A 17343-nucleotide genomic window follows, 5' to 3' on the forward strand; every position below is an offset into this window, starting at 1 on the left:
ATGGCCCATATTTTTCTAAATGACAGATTATTTGTAGTTGTAATTTCTTTTCACCTTTCTACCAGGACAGGTAGCATTTCATGCTTGTTGAGTTTAATTGTCTTAGCTGACAGTGCCAATAAAATAAGTTCAAAACAGGGATCAGTGCACTGAAATCAACACATTTCACACCATATTTGTTTTTCACACATCAAGCATCAGCTCAGTCAAGCTTCAAACATACGCCATGTATTACACAAAGTTATGCAATGGCTGAGTAAACAACTGACTTCCACACAAACAATAATTCCATGATTTCCACTATAAACCCTTCAGAGCTCACAGAGTGTGAAAGCAAGCCATGCATATCTAAGATCAAAGACTACACTATTATACATGCACAAATTAGTTTATAAGAATGGTTGAGATACAAAAGCTTGAATTAGGGCCAGGAATGAAATGGTGACAGGGGCTTAAGTGACTGGGTGAATAGAGACGGGTGAATAATGGGCTTGGAAGTACTCTGGAAGTGAGACTGTGTGGGTGGGGTGGTGCTCACTGAGTAATGATGTCATCATTCAGCTATAGCTCCTGCACAATAGAGGAGGAACTAGCATTTTGGGTGAATGGAGGGTTTCTAGGAACTAATATAATTACAAAAGCTGCAGCACACGGACACCTCCACACATATATAGATAGGGGTGGAATTAGGGCAGTGGATGTTAATATTTCTATTATATTTCTAATAATTTTATCATGCTTAATAAATAACTTCAGCATTCACTTCTGTGTCACTGAGGTCTCAGGGCCTTTTGCTATCTTTGATTGTAGTAATGAATGTTAAGCGAACATCCAGAGACAGGAACTCTGATTTAAGACTGTGTCTTATTTAGCTGTTTTGCTATTTACTTTTTGATAGATAGAAAGTTAGTAGTAAGGCTTTTGACAGATTTTCGCCTTCTGGCTTTGTCCGAACAGAGAAACAAGATCAGCAGCTGCCCTCTGCGTTTCTTTTTCCCACCAAGTAAGCTAAAGAAACTGTGAGGAAAGAAGAAAAAGAGACTTTCTTTTAAAAGTGTTCATTTTTTATGTCTTGACAGCTTTCAGAAATGGGATATGTTGTTTTAAAAGAAGAAAATGAAAAAGCTTACTTAACTTTTGACATGCCATGTCATATATCACATAATGCTTTCAGTATCCTCCTGGGTTTGCCTTCTGATTTCAAGGAGCTCCAGTTTCAGATTATTACATGTTTAAGACTGAATTATTTGGAAGAACAGCATGTCACCATTAGACATGTAATGAAACATGAATGTATGTCCAATATCTAGGTCACCTTTCTTTGGAATTTTTACTTTAAGTTGTTAAAATGAAAGAGACAGACTCTGGAGGTAGCACACAATTCCTCATAACAACAGCATAAAAAGTCCTGAATGTCACTTGTTCTGTCTTAGCTGAAATCTTTTGTGCCTTTTGCACTGTGGACCTCATTCAGAATTTACATCTAGAAGGTTTTTCCATATTCAGCAAGGGTCTTGCCCCAGTGGGAGTGGTAGGTGCATACAGGTAATAGCACACGGTGCTCATGCTGTCAGAGGGAAAGGCATGATTGGCCTCCACTCGACAGCAGGCACAAGGGATCCAGATGAAGGGGATATGAACTGTGTGGATGTCTGTGTGGTGCTCATGTTGTTCACCAAATCTCCATAGGATTGCACATATGTGTGTGTATTTTCATATTGGTATGTGTTTATGTGCAAACGTGTGTGTAAACATAGAGGAAGGGCTGCTTTTCCAGTCTGCTGGCTGACAGACAGTCTCTTGGTTAATGAGCAGCTGTCGGCCATCACTATTCATGAGCCCTGTCACTCACCTCCTCTCTCAGCGCACCAGCACCTGAAACCCTGAAACCCCTAGTCTCTCATTAGTACTGCAGCAGCAAAGAAACACATCAAAAGTCTCTATATCACAAGGATACATTCAGTCTACATCATGACTGTAATACTTGTACTTGCACATAAAAAAGAAGATGTACCGTACGCAGAGCATAAATGAAGCCTGGATCTTCATTAGAATTCAAATTGAAGCATTGTGCATTAGAAGAGTAGGTTTATTCAGGAGGCAATGAATTCAATCAGAACATCATTGCATTTTCATCAGATGCTGAAACAAGCAGACATTTGAGACTTACTGTAACTAGAAACCTCTGTTTGGTGTGCCCTGGAGGAAATGAATAGAGAGCTGGGGGTTTAACTATAGACCTCTGTCTGTGCTCCCTTCATACAAGAAAAAGTGAAAGAAAGCGAAACACCAGCATGTGTTTTTTATTTGAACATTGGCCTGTTTGCTATGTCTTTGTCAACTATATCCCAGAGAAACAGGTCAGGACTTATCAGTAACAAAGACAGGAACCTTTATCTATGCGTAATGAAATAAAAAATAACCTAATGTTTGAGGGGTTGAATTTACAGAAGACTTTGTCGAAAAGCTGGAATTCTTCATGGATTTCTTTAGATTGCAAAGTGTAATTTATAACAGACACTGATTCTGTCACCAAAAAAAGAAATGCTATTCATTATCAACTTTTCCTGGATGCTTTTGCACCAAAGAATTCCCACTGTAGCAACCAAAGCCAACAACACACTCCATTCGTATGCACAGTAAAGACAGCATGGGGCTTTTAAGCGTTAGTGTTCGATTATGTAGCGAAAAGAGGGAATCAGAGTAAGTGAGTAAGACAGACGGGTAAAAAAAACAGTGCCTGGAAGAAGACTAATTCCCAATTGTAGTCTGAGAATATTGCTTCATGTCTCCAGTTAGTTCTAAATTATTAAAGAGCGACAAAGTCAGGCCCAATTGTACTCATTACTGTTAAACACATGAAAGCATAATTCAAATGCTGTCAGTTGCGCTGTCAAGCCAGGAGCAAATGATGCAGTTTATCTTTCTAGAAAGAGTATTGATTACTTAGACTTATCCATTTAGGTAGTATAAATATAAGCTGGTATAAATATATAGATTACATTCCACTGGCAGGTTTATACAACCAACAGGGAAAATGTTATTTCCTACCATTGAATGATGTTTAGCACCCGCACACTTCAAGCAGAGTATTTTGTCTTTGCAGTTCACTTCTGCTTTGCAAGATTTATGAAAAGTGTCCAGGTGCCCATGAAATGCTGCCACTTCTGATTCTCTCTGATAGAATAACAACCTTGTTAGTGCCACTACTGATGCATTGATCACTCAGTGAGTGAAGTGAAGACAGAGGGAAAGGAGGGGGAAAGATGGAAGGGGTGTGACTGAGTAAGAGGTGGAGGATTTCTTTGCATTCAGGTCCACAGACAGGAGACAGGACTCACTGAGGTGAATGGAAACAATTTGTTTCCCTCGCTTTTCAACTGAAGTCTGAGCCAATGTGTTCTCAGAATCATTCGGTCTCTGTCTTTCCTTTTCGCTCTTTTGCTCACAGCCTTGTCTGAGTTATGGCAAAAAATCATTTTGTATTGAGCGATGGGGTCATGCAGCTACCACTCTCTCACTTACTCTTGCTCACTAACAAGTCAGAAGCACACATGCATGTGAAACATAGCTGAATACAAGCCCCCTCTGATTATTCCTCATGTCTTTCTGATCAGGGCTAAGTTTGTTCATTAACACTGTCTGCCTTGAATTTATGAACATCTGTTCATGTTTAAATTGCTCTGAGTAATTCATCCAACTCTTGCCTGTCTAGTGAATGACTACCACTCTCTTTTTCTCCCATCTTTCTGATTTTCTGCATTGCTCTACTTCTCATTCTGTCTTTCACCTAATCTTGTAAGTAAGACACACTGATTACTTTGGCTGTCAGGAAAGACCAGCAAAAAACGTTGTCTTCCTTTTACTTAGGACTAAGTTAACTTAAGTGAGGCTGGCATGGCGGTAGCAGTGCTTGCGGATTTAGCCGTGGTGGTGCTGAGAGTTGCAGCAGATGGAAAATTACGAATAGGATGTGTGTGCTGGAGGTGGCGGGGGTGTTCTCAAGCTGTGTGTTTAAATCTGGGCTCTCTGTCTGCCAGATAATCATCTGACACTCTCAGACACACAGGGCCTTGGGCTTCCGAATCATCACTGAGCTGTTTGTCCACTCGCCCAGGGATTTCTGTTTCCCTCCCTCGCCTTCAAGTCATTTTTTCAAACTGCTTTACTAATGTTAGCTTTGTTGATAAGCGCTTGACGGAAAAGGCATCGGTGGAAATGATTCCCCCAACCCTTCATGAGATAAAGGAGCTGTGGATGGGACCTGGCAGGCGAGGTGCCTGCATGCACGCTAATAAGAGAACCCCTGCTCAGCGGCAAATGCTCGTGATTTTTACATGCCCACACAGACACACACATCCAAGCCTATGCATGAAGGACCATGCTCGAGCTTGAAATGATCCAAGTTATTCCCCACCAAATGTACAGTACAAGATGCTAAACTGAGAGCAGCATGCACACATGCACACACATCAGTGGGTTGGAAAATAATGTCTGCTGTTATCTACTGTGACACAACATCCGCATTTGGCTGGACGCATTGAGACCAAGGATACGTCCCCGTTCTCCCAGAAATGTAGATGTTTCCACTGACTCTCTCTAATTAATCGTAACATCTGTTTAATTTGTTCATTTCTCACTGTGACTTTGTGACACGTTCAGCTTAGTTAGAATCAATGTCACAGGAGAGGAGCTGAGGGAAGGGAAAACTAGAGGGAGAAAGTGGGACGACCAGACAGTCCGACAACAAACAATAGAAAAATATCTAACATTTTCAGCTCCAGAATAATGAGACACCGCGCAAGAGAGTAGCAGCCACAGGGAGCGAGATAAGAGAGAACAGAGACAAAAAGGATAGTTCAGGAGATGCCATCATGTTCTCTTTCCCAGTATGTGGTATGTAAGAATTTTGCAGCTGCGTTACAAATGTAAACCTGGGTCAACTCATTTGTACCAGCTCCAACCATTCATAGGTCTTATCAGATTGTTCATGGAGTAGATGCAATGCAAAGCTAGCCAAGACCAAAGCTTACAAGGTGATATTTTGTGCATCACACGGATAAGGGTTTTTGATTAGAGTGCAGACTTAATTAAAAAACAAAACACCACTGTACCATCTTGTGGAAATTGCGCCTTTAGCAGTATAACATTTACATGATGTAATGGTCAGCAATATGAAATTTAAAAAAAAATAAAAGATAAATTCGTTTTTGTTTTAGTGTTTTTTGTTTGCTAATCTTATGCAGAATTATAATTGTAGAAAACAATTGCTTACATACAGTTTTACCTTTCTTTTCAACATAATATCTTGCATTGTATTTTTTTTTAAATATGAAACACATCTGAAAAGAAATAGTAAATCCATATTTCATGGTACGTTGTTTTCCCATCCACAGTTTTAAGCACCACTCTTTGTATTGGGTATGTTCATATCTGCATGCTTAAAATGCCATTTTCCTGACACGAAAGAGCAATTCCATGGTATTCTCACAGGCTTTCACAGAGCTGAGCTCCCAGATCAGTCGGATGAAGAGCTCCTCTCGATGCTCTGTGCATCTGTGTGTGATGGTAAAAAACACATCACAGTGGTTTCCAAATGATTGTCATATTTGACATCGCAATTATGAGGATTTATTTGGCTATATCAGCATGTCAGAAACATTATCATCTATCAGCAGAGATGGTATTTGTGCACAGCACTAACAAAGGCTTAGCACACAGCAGAAACAAAATTTTGGAAACAATGTCACAGGAGTGGTGGGCCCTAAGATGGAATGTGGACAAAAGAAAAGGGCACAGTACTGTGGAAATACCATATTGACAGTCACATTGCTCTTCTGCTTGATCATTATTCTGAGGTAGTGGCAACAGATGACCTTTCGTGGTCAAGAGCTTAGTGTGGTTAAAATTCAATTGAGTGGAAGAGAGCAGAAAGGAGAAAAACATGGTAACCTTTATTCTGCCATTGATGCTAACCTTGAACAATGGTCCCAAAGGGGATGAGAAACTTGTACTCTAATGTGAGCAACAAAATGGGCTTTAGAGTGTGTGTATATGTGAGTGCTGTGTATTGGAATGATTCTGTGACAATTAGTCATTTGAGTCTGTTTCACATAAATAGTCATTTTCACAGCTCTCGCTTTCCTAACAGAAATGATTACATTTCCACAGCTTATCATCTATTTCTTTACTGACCCCGTCTCTTATTCCTGCTATCCACTGTTTCATCATTCCCTTTCTGTCTGATCTCCACCTTCCCTCTTGAGAACCAAAAGAGCGCTAATTGAAATAAATGAACTGGAGAACACATCAGAGTAGATTGCATCTTCTCTGTGTGGATTCTGACTGAATGCTTGTTAGGCGAATGTTGCAGAACTAGTTTGTATTGAAGAACATGTCTTATGTATTAAACTTTGACCAGTCATTGCAGACAGTGACATGTAATCATGGCCGTTGTTCTAACCTGCTTGTCAGGTTGGGAGAGGAAAACAAAACAAAACTAAATAAACAAACAAATAAAAAAAAATCTGAATTAATTTTTGTTTGTTTTTATTTGGACACCAACGTTTGACAAATGCATTCGTTTTTCATTCACACAACAGGCTATTGCTCATAAAGTTCTGTACAGTATATAAAATTAGTACAACAAACACTATACATAGGAGGGGCAGTGCATGATGGGACAGGAGGAGAGGCGTTAATGATGGCACTGTATAAATGTTAGGAAAAAAAACAGAGCAAATTAAACATGCTAGATACAATTAGTCAACTAATTATGTTACAGGAGGTATTTGGAGGATTAAAAAAATGTAACTTGCTAAAGGAAAAACTAATAAAACTTGCACAGAAATCTAACTTCTGTAATATTTCACAGCTCCATTTGTTAATTCGAAGAAGACTGTTTAAGCCAACGTACAGAGACAGACTGTAGTAATAACATTATCTAAAGCGAAATCCCAGAGCTGCTCCACAGACAGTGAATAATGGAATTACACTTGTGACACTACAAGTGCACCCATGGTAATTTTACTGAGACGTGACAATCTCTGATGCATAGCTCTACAATAAAAAGGATTTTGAAAAAAAAAATCTCCACGGAAAATGTATGATGGATCTACTTCTGCAACATTATTAACTCCAGTTTTGATGTTATAATTTCTACTTTAGGGGCTATTAAGCTGCTATCTAACTGTAATAGCAAAATATAAATTTGGTTTAAAGCTGTTTTTTCCATTTAAAGCCTAAGTGTTCTGAATTGTTCCTAACCTCCTCTTACAGGCCCTGTGAAATTGGCCAGAAGATGTGCAAAAAACAGGAGACTAGTCCCCATCCTCTGAGGATGGTTCATGCTGCTGAAAGAGCAGTAACCCTCTCACTCTCTAGTCCTATAATCCTGCCCAAAGATACAAACAAACAACATCGTGACACAAAAATAACAAAATCGTCTTTAGCACCACTGAAGAGCAAATTGTTCCAAGTGAACAGCAATGCACTTTGTTCAGATAGCAAGATATGAACAATACAGAGAAACAAAAACCTCTGAGCAGGGCAGAAAAATGAAAACAGGTTGTGTCAGCAATTCTAAAAGCCTTTAAGAGAAGCTTGAAATGTCTTGTGGTTTGAAGGACTGCAGTTCAGACTAGAGAGCATTTAAACAGCATATTCTCAATTTGTGCCTTACCTCAATCCAGGTATTGAGGTATGCCACAGCAAGTATACAGTATACCACAGTAGGGACAATATTACGATGACTTACACACTACTCTGGTCTGTAGAAACATGGGCTCAAAAAGCAGTCCAATCAAGGAAACAACCTTATTTGTTCAAGTAAGTGTCGAGTTCAATAACTAGCTACACCAAATGAATACAAATCAAGGCAATTCACTGAGCAAACTGCAGTTGAAGGGTAAAAAGGATAATTTATCATTCCTGCACACAAGAAATTAATTATAGTGCTTCTGTGTAATTAATATGCAAGGCTAGTTCACAACTGCTATGCAATTGGCATTAGAGTAAAATCCAAGCATGCAAGAGTGGCAACATCTCTGACTTTTTTCAGTCTCAGTCTTTGTTAAACATGAGATACGAAGCACCACTCAAGTGACCATTACCAGTAAAATACAGACTATTCCTTTGTGTGATTGGAGAGATCCATCTTGTTTATGAAAGTGGTCATGGTCAAGTGGCATAGTCCTTGAAATTCAAGAGGATCATTTACAGCATAGTGAAACAATGAGGAAAAAAACAAAGACACAAGAACAAATTAAATATATTTAACTGAAATAATTCCCTTTGGTAAACGTGCTTTGTTCTCATTGTTGCATATCTCCTTTCTTACTATTATTCCCGCTGCTGGAAAGCCATAGAAACCATGTCATTGGCTGTTGAAGAGTCTTAAATAAAACCCACCACATACAGGATCATAACATAATAAATATTGTTTGGGGCAGCAGTTAAAGCCTAGTTTCTCTTGCTGAAAACTTGCTGCGCAGGCCTTTGTATGGGTTTGTCGTTGCCAAGGCGTTAACCATTGAAGCATACTTTTCCAACTTGGAATCCAAACTTCTGGTTGCTGCCGCCAAAGTCTGCAGGAGCAACATCTATAATAGGAAGTAATTCTGCTGAGGGGGAGTCAATCTCTAAGACAGTCTTTTCCTGACCTTTGCGAAGCTGAAAGAGAAGAATGAAAGCAATTAATGGAATTTGCTCGGCTTAAATCGACTACTACCTCTCTCCACTTTCCTCTTAATCCTAATTCAAGTCACTGATTTGGTAGTCACCCATGTACTGAATCAAACACTAGCCGACAACAGCAACACAATTGACAAACACATTAGCTTCATTAAGGTTAATTCCCATTTGTGCAGCTAGTCCCTTTCCCTGGCACTGTCACTGCACTGACCTGGCATCCATCATGCACTGCATTGATGAAAGGGCTTTTGGCTTGTGTCAGCTCCTCATCGTTGCTCCCCCGGAAGCGGAGGGCATGCTGGTAGGAGAGGGAAGTGCTGTCAAACCAGCCTGCTGAGTTCTGGCAGTTATAAGTGAAGGACTGCTTGGCTGTGGCACTTAGTAGTTTCAGGAAGGTCAGCTGAACTACATGAACAGGGTTCCCATCTCTGTCATTGTAGGAGAACTGAATGCCACAGATACACAGGTATTAGTGTCCAAGCTAAGCAAAAAAAATGTTCAAAACATCACTCAAATCTCACAGAGTACACGGAACCCTCCACTTTCACCCCAACAATAAGGCTGCACCTCACTGAGATTAGGAAAAAATAACTTGTTATTAAATAATTTCAAATTATAATGAAGGCATTTACATGTGCAAGGGTGAAAATGACAGTGAAGGAAAATTAGAAAGCAATGGAATTAAGGGAAGGAAAAAAAAAAATCTATTCCAATGACCTGGTGTGAATGAGTCAGTGAATTACAACTGGCAGCTCTGTGATTATCTGAGAGGGTTATGAGACCTCTAAATAGGTGCACATGAGAGACCACGAATACTAGTCAATGAGACACAGCTGCCAGTGACTGTGTGAGTCATTCTGACTGCTGAAATCAAAGGCTGGCAATATCATATTAGCTATGTCATTGCATGTGATCTACTAAATTATTATAAAATTACACAGTAAAGAGATTTACAGAGAAGCACAAAAATATGTTTGCAACCAGGTGCACTTGGATGGACACACAAACGCACATCTACAGAATCACATGAACATAATCCTAAACATTAGTATCACTCAGGTAAATTACCTAACAGCAGCTCGGATAAGTAGTTTACCTGAAAAGAACTGCCAGGCGTTTGGAACTACTTGAGATTAATGCTAGGAGGTGGGGTTGGTTAGGTTTAATAATATGTTTATTTTTGTTGTACCTGCTTGCCTCTCCTGAATTGGCTGTACCAGCTTCCTGGTTTCTCTTTGTTCCATGCTGCTAATTTCACCTAGATACAAAGAAGAACACAAGTACTGTTTGTAGTGCAAAATTATAAGGATCGAGGGATATAGTGAGCAATTTGTTGTCTGATTTGTGCATTTCAAAGACTTCTATCAAGAGACTGGAGACTCACCATCTCCGCCTTTTTGTCAGGGAAGAGACAGGTCTGTCCATCAGCAGTGAAATTACAGAACACCTTGATGGAGTCTCTGTTACACCCCTGGTTAGGATCTATCCAGTAGTCACCTGCAAAACCCACAGAATAATGGCATCAATCAATTACACCAAATGCTGATATAATGAAAACAACTAAGGTAACAAAATGGTGAGCAGCCTCTTGACTTAAAAGGGTGAGGGTTAAAGAAGATGCACATCACTTTTCTTTGAAGTAGATTTCTGATTAAATATTTGTTGGCAGCAAGTGGTGAAAGAAGCATTAATTACTAAGCATATTTCTTGCTAACCATCTTTGTATTTCGGTTGAACCATCATGAGCTCTTTGCATGTCCGAGCAGGGCTCTCAAAGGATCCAAGAGGCCGTCTCATGAGCTCCACTTCGTTTTTCATAGAAGACAGCGTGGCAAACACTTCTTCCATTCCTTCAACTTCCTCCAGAGGCTGGTCTCCTTGGAGGGGCTCCTCCATGTCCAATTCTATATTGTCATCCCTAGGTGGGGCTGCTCTTCTTGTCCGTTCCGAGTGCCTTCTTCTCTTCCGCCTGCCTTCCATGATAGGAAGGGGCTCAATGATTGTTGCAGGCAGTCCCTAAGGGAAGCAGAGTCAAAAAGGGGTCAAATAAAAAGAAAGAGGATAAAACCAGAACTGAGGTCACAAAGTGGATTATTGCAGGTACTCACTGGAGGTCCTGGGGGACCAGCAGGACCCGGATCTCCTCTGGGACCAACGACACCCTGGGAAATAGAAGGGGACAAAACTTTATGTCAATCACGTCTCACCTGTAGCCTCTCTAGGGCCTCTAGGCTAAATTCTGACATTATCCGGCCAGATATGGATGCCGCTTTAAAGGATTATCCAGCTGTGTGCATCAGCACGCTGTGGTCAAAGCCTTCACTCTCAAGACACACTATACTAGTTTTCATAACATCACACAAACCAGAGCCAAATCCTATTAAATAGGCCCAATGGAAAAATCAGACACAAGGCAAGCATGGCTGTACAGCAGGCTTTTAGTTCCAAAGACATGCCGTAAACACAGCAGAGTATTATGATTATGAAGCATGGTACATTTAAGCCAACAAAGGTACTTTCTCTCTCTTCCCCAGCATATGTTCCCAGCAGCTGCTTACGAAGCAGAGGTGTGAACACAGGAAGAGCAATGTATAAATAAGAGAAATTACTTAGCTCACCGTTTCTCCCTTAGATCCTTTCTGGCCAGCTGCACCCTAAGAGAGGAGATGATGAGTATGTTAGTACTAAAAACATACATAAATTTTTAGCAGCTATTAAAGATTAGAAAATGATCGAATTACTCAAGAAAGCACTGCAAAATACTAATCAGGCACCTTCTCAATAGCAACAATAATCTGCAAGCCAGCTGCTATGTTGGGTCATAATAAGTTATTATTTATTATTTATGCATTTCAAGCTTGTTGAGGTGTGTTTTACATTAATTTGTTGGAAATTATTTTACGAAAAAGTATAAACAAGACTAAATTTACTGTCATAGCTGCATACAAATGCTCATGCAAATACTAATGTATTGGCCTAAGCAAAAATCTAAGGATCCACCATGTATGACCACTCAAAACGATTATTTATACATGCATGCAGTAGATGAAAAAGAGGACACTGTCTTAAGGGCTGCTGTGTAACACTTACTGCGAGTCCAGGTGGTCCTGGTGGGCCAGTGGGTCCAGGAGGACCATTCATACCCTGGATATAAGCAAAGATTTATCATATCTTGTTTGTAGACTGACGTTCTGCATGTATTGGTGTTCCTTGCTGCAACCATATATACCTCATCTCCTTTGGATCCTTGTGCACCCTGGTTTCCTGGCAGGCCTCTGTCTCCTTTCTCACCTGGTTCTCCCGGGGGGCCAATTAGACCAATCAGCCCACCATGACCCTGCAAATAGAGACATGGTTCATCATCACTGTGTCATTATATTTAGACTGGTGCAAAATGGCCTCTCTGTCGAAAGCTAAACACTCACTTTATCGCCCTTGCTACCAGGATCTCCTCTTAATCCTGGGAGTCCTGGTGGCCCCTGTTTACACAGTCAAATGTATTATTTACATCAGTAATGTAGGGTGTACAAAATATAATTTTTTCTGTTTTCATTATTTTATGAAAACCGATTCAAATATTAGCCACATATAAGAATCCTACTATTGGTCCTGGTGGTCCAGTCTGCCCTAGCGGTCCATTTAATCCTGGTTCACCCTGCAAATAAACACACACACAAAATATCAATGTGTATGGTATTCAAAGTCAATTTCAGTTTCCTAATATTATGCCACCTTTGAATAAAAATACAATTTTGCATCCATATACATACCGCTGGACCTGGAATGCCTCGAAACCCTTCTGGACCAGACCTTCCTGGCTGTCCTTGGGGTCCCACTGGGCCTGTCTTCCCCACTGATCCCGGGGGTCCACTTGTCCCCTACAGAGCCAGGAGACAGATGCAAGAGCAAGGCATCAATAGCAAAATAGATCAAAAAAGGATTCTTCAGAGAGATCACTGTTTTTTGAGCTTACCTTAGCTCCCTTCATGCCTTGCTTTCCTTCTTTTCCTGCAGCACCGACATGGCCCTGAAAAAAACAGCAGAAAATGGCATGAGCATGAGTATTATCTGCAAATAAACACTTCATATACCTATACATGCAAAAAAAAATATATACAATATATATACTGTAAACTACGATTACCCTCCTTCCAGGTGGTCCTGGAGGACCAGGCTCTCCTGAAGCCCCTGGCGGTCCCTGCAGAAATAAGAGGGAAAAAAAAGAAAGAGAAATTCCCATCAGTTGGAAAGAAACTGGCAACCTTTACTTAATGTCACTGTGTCAACAAATGAACAAGATTTCAATTAATCTTATAAAAAATGAATGTTAAAAGAAACATTGCGGTTTACTGCTTTGCCGGGATCTCCACTATCTCCTTTAGGTCCTGATGCACCATCGACTCCCTGAACAAATCAATGTAATGTAAGAATAGAGACTAAAAAAAATCAAAAAAACAAAAACAAAAAAAAAACAGAATACGACAGTAAATAGAAACATTAGCTCTGACCTTGACACCAAGCTCACCAGGGGGCCCTGCATCTCCAGGGAATCCAATAGGACCCTACAGGCAAAAGCAGTGAGTTAAAAAAAAGCATCAAATGTGGCACTAAAGGACTAGCCGGCCTAATAGCAAGAAAGCAATAAAATGTCACTGATCTGCAGAGACTAACAAGGTTGCCTTTGGGTCCGTCTTCTCCTGGTGTTCCTCTGGGTCCAGGGGGGCCAGCTGCACCGGGAGGACCAGAATCCCCCTTTTCTCCGACATCGCCTTTGGGACCCTGAGACACCAGCAAATGTAATGACAATCCTTGAAAGGTTAAGGAGCCTAAAGAAAGATAAAATGAACTTAGAAAGACCAGAAGATGGCATAAAGGTAATGTGACTCACAGCAATGCCAGGCTCTCCAGCTGGTCCAGGGTCTCCAGCTTCTCCATCATCACCCTGATGGTGAGGGAAAAATTGATAACACTCTATACACACAAGTTCAAGTTTACACACACACAAACCACTACTATTCTACTGTATGTGCATATGCACACACGTGTCTTTACTAATGGGAAACGCTGACCTTCTCTCCAACAAGTCCAGGCTGTCCGACTCCACCAGGCATTCCAGGTGGGCCCTGTGGCAGGAGGAGAGAGAACAGCTTGAACTGCAGCATCATAAAACAAGAGTGAGTTTCAAATATTCATCTGATTTTTGAAAATCAATTTTTGCAGCATTCTGCAGTATTTTGTGTTTGTTTGTCAGCAGTTTTCCCACAGAAGGCAGAAACTGGAACAGAGTTTTCACAACACAAGAAAATACTGTCAGATTTGCTGTGTGGATATTGTCTAAATCACAGAGGGTGGATATTCTATTTCCTCTCTTTCTATCACTTGGTTTGTTTGTTTGTGCAAGTATGTTATTATGCACACACATATGTCAGTGTACTTTGCCCTGTGTCTAGAGACAAACCCAGAAAAAAACATGTTTTTGGTAGAGTGCACAAGCCTGGGAGTTGAATACAGCCACGCACTACTACTGAACTCCTGCTGTCAACTGCTTTCCTCACATGCTGTCTCACCCCCATTTCACTCTTTCCCACTATTCCATGTACCGGTCCATTTATGGATCCAACCACCTCTGCACCGCTGTATTTCCAAGCTTCCTGTGATGAAGCAAAAGTGTGGCTCATATGCTTTCTGCAACTTACTGCTAAATAATTGACTGGCATGAGAGGCTGTAGAGGGACGGCCATTACTAGAGGTAAATATAACTGCCTCTCAAGGATAATAGTCTAATACTTCTTAATGATTCATAGAGCAGTAAATATAACTCTCTCCCAGGGATTATATCCTAATTCTATTTAATAATTCAAGTTTCAAAGGCAGCGTGGAAGGAAGTGCTGAAAAGAGACTGTATAGATGAAGGGCTGGAAAATACAAAGCATTGTGCTTTGTATTTCACCGCACGAGCTATTACATTGGTATTTTTGATAGTACTGTGTTTCTGTTATTTTAATGCTTGCACAAGGTGTGTGTTACTTCAGTATTTACAGACTTTCTACTTTTAAAATGTATTAAATGACAAAAATGCTAATGAAATCTTAATGACTAATTTTCCTAAAGACCAGATCAAGAACAAAGAATAAATATTTTCAAAGCTCTGAAAATGATCTGAAAAGTTAAAGGATCATGGCAGAGTAATTATGAAAAGTTATGCACATCTATTCATCACGAGAGGCAAATTAGAATATCTGGTAATACTGATTATGCTGATTAGCATCACTAAATCAAGCAAACTGTGCTGGTGCATTTATTGTTTTAACTAATTTAACACTTGTTTCTTCACTTTGTGCATTTTCCAGTCCATGTTTTGCATGCATATGAACAGCTTTATAAACATTAAGACTAAGTCCTGAACGAAAATCTATCAGAGAATTTTGTAGCCAAAAAAGATTTCAACTTTCAGGAGAAAATGCCTCTGACATTAAAATCAGTTTAGATGAAATAAAAATGAATTTAGATCATGCTCCACAATGAGTGCTTTGAGATTTTTCAAGACTGTGGGCAAGAGATGGAACTTTTTGTACATGTATAGTTGTCTCTTTCTTTATGTTTATTGAAACTACCTTTGTAATAAATGTAGTATAATAGTGCAGTATTTATATCTAGGTATGTAATTAAAAAAGATATTTAAAAAAATGAAAAAACGACCTCTCCCCCAATTGGCCCTTGAGAACCGCGTGGACCCGGCTGTCCTGGAGGCCCCTGTGAAGACAGAAATGACATGTTTAACTAAAAATTATAACGATAATAATAACAACAGAAATGCAGCTGAATGTAACTGAATGTAAGTAGTGCATTAGCTAGTGCTTTTAAATTAAAGTCCATGTTGAATTGTTTATGAAATGGAACTAAGTATCTATGATTGCTATCGTAGTGACACGGTGAAGACATCCACACAGGTCAGACAGTTATCCTCAGTATGACACAGGCTCCGATTCGTTCTCAAATTCCCCAAACATCCTCTCTCATATTCTCTCTTATTAATAAGAAACATCTATCCTGTGATGTGCAAGACCATATTCTTCAAACCAGGGACAGCATGTGATTTGACTCTTCTGTGTTGCTCAAGAGAGCGCCAAGCAATTAATCCTAAATGTGCTCGGCTTCAGTTTCAGTTGAGTAGATGCTGAGCCGCGCTCTGAATCACTCTGAAGTCTTGGAGGGAACCTTGTGTTGCAAAGACACTGAAACAGAAAGACAGACAATCTGCCCAGAGAGAGACTATGTGGGACTAGAGGAAACACATATCCTTCTGGTGGAGAAATACTTCGGCATTAGGGGGAAGAATTCTGTGATCCGCGGCACTCACACATGAATGAAACTTCCCCACTGAGTCCTCAGCATCTCTCTTCTCTCCCTCTCTCTTGTTTTGGTTCCATTTTAATGCATTCCCTCCCTAATCTGGCTGTGGAGAAGAGGGGCTATAGAGAATCTTGTTGAGCGTGTGTTCATGGCTGACAGCGTTGTGAGATGACTGTCACAAAGGAGGATGCTCATTAGACGGCCAAGGCTGAGGCTAATCTGATTAGCAGCTGTCACACCGTCTTCCTGCTCACAATAAGAGCCCCGCCTCTTCCTTCCACTCCATTGCTCCACTGCCTCCTTTCTGTCACTGCTTCTTTTTCTGTTTTTATTTATCTTATTTCTTTCTTTCACATACAGAATGACCTATTCATTTCCTGGGATAATCTTTCTTACACATGAAGCCAAGGTCTATTGGGTACTACTACTTTTCAATCTTGGCCTTAAATCACAGATTAAAAATGATGTAGCGATATTACAGGTTAATGCATTTAAATAACTTTCTTTCTACTAATAATAATTATTTATAAAATATAACCAAATGCCCAAATTTACATGCCAGATTTTAATGACTGACCTGTCAGCATAACATTGACTGCTATGGAGCTAATGAGGGACTATAAGAAGTCTTAAGGATTGCTCATTTGTTAAGCGTGTCATTATGTCACTGCTGTGATATGTCTCTACTAAAATCTTTTGCTCGCTATGATATTGTGCATGCTGGCTCTCTGACACGGCTTACTGGGATCATTACCTGGAGCGGAACCGTAGTTAACATTATTAGTTTCACTTGTGCTTTTGCTGTTATGACAAGTCACACTGCCTGCGTATCAAAATGTCTGTTATTGGGAAAACACAAATATAGCTAGGTTTTCATAAATTCCTCCAAGGTGGAATTTGTCAGTTATTACGGTTTTCAAGCATGTTTTAAGGGGAACACTACTGGAGGCATTTTCTTAAGCACTTGTCCACATGAGGTCCCAGAGCAGCTGGAGCTCAGCTATCACTGGCCAGGAGGTGTTGGGCATCCTAGGAAGGTTGCCAGTCCATTGCAGGGACACATACAGTGATTCCCACTCACATCCATAAATAAAACCAATTTAGAATCACCACTTAATCTAATGTGCATTTCTTTCGACAGTGAAAGGAGACCAGTGTATCCACAGAAAACCTACACAAGCTTTGGCAGAACAGCCTTATTTCAGGATGTAGTTGACTCCTCTTTAATTTGTGTGCATTTGGCTCACAATAAACTGGAAAAGCCAAGACTGGATTTTCTTTGGATATCAGTCTTACCTC

At 40.1% G+C, this 17343-nt stretch overlaps 1 protein-coding gene across 2 annotated transcripts in view; it reads right to left on the reverse strand.

The window, feature by feature from the left end:
* Nucleotides 1-6535: 6535 nt before the first annotated feature.
* Nucleotides 6536-17343, reverse strand: part of col5a3a (collagen, type V, alpha 3a) — a 44460-nt gene continuing 33652 nt past the window's right edge. For both annotated transcript variants that reach the window (XM_040047919.1, XM_040047911.1), the window contains 20 exons: nucleotides 15391-15444; nucleotides 13761-13814; nucleotides 13580-13633; nucleotides 13363-13470; nucleotides 13200-13253; nucleotides 13042-13095; nucleotides 12836-12889; nucleotides 12665-12718; nucleotides 12462-12569; nucleotides 12293-12346; nucleotides 12117-12170; nucleotides 11921-12028; nucleotides 11782-11835; nucleotides 11310-11345; nucleotides 10800-10853; nucleotides 10407-10707; nucleotides 10076-10188; nucleotides 9881-9949; nucleotides 8903-9136; nucleotides 6536-8670 (listed from right to left, as the gene is read on the reverse strand). In XM_040047919.1, the coding sequence (XP_039903853.1) occupies nucleotides 8524-8670; nucleotides 8903-9136; nucleotides 9881-9949; nucleotides 10076-10188; nucleotides 10407-10707; nucleotides 10800-10853; nucleotides 11310-11345; nucleotides 11782-11835; nucleotides 11921-12028; nucleotides 12117-12170; nucleotides 12293-12346; nucleotides 12462-12569; nucleotides 12665-12718; nucleotides 12836-12889; nucleotides 13042-13095; nucleotides 13200-13253; nucleotides 13363-13470; nucleotides 13580-13633; nucleotides 13761-13814; nucleotides 15391-15444 (1818 nt within the window). In that variant the 3' untranslated portion in view covers nucleotides 6536-8523. The remainder of the gene's footprint in view (nucleotides 8671-8902; nucleotides 9137-9880; nucleotides 9950-10075; nucleotides 10189-10406; nucleotides 10708-10799; nucleotides 10854-11309; nucleotides 11346-11781; nucleotides 11836-11920; nucleotides 12029-12116; nucleotides 12171-12292; nucleotides 12347-12461; nucleotides 12570-12664; nucleotides 12719-12835; nucleotides 12890-13041; nucleotides 13096-13199; nucleotides 13254-13362; nucleotides 13471-13579; nucleotides 13634-13760; nucleotides 13815-15390; nucleotides 15445-17343) is intronic.

This window comes from Simochromis diagramma, unplaced genomic scaffold (genome assembly GCF_900408965.1).
Source record: "Simochromis diagramma unplaced genomic scaffold, fSimDia1.1 OVJJ01000321.1, whole genome shotgun sequence".
Lineage (NCBI taxonomy): Eukaryota > Metazoa > Chordata > Actinopteri > Cichliformes > Cichlidae > Simochromis > Simochromis diagramma.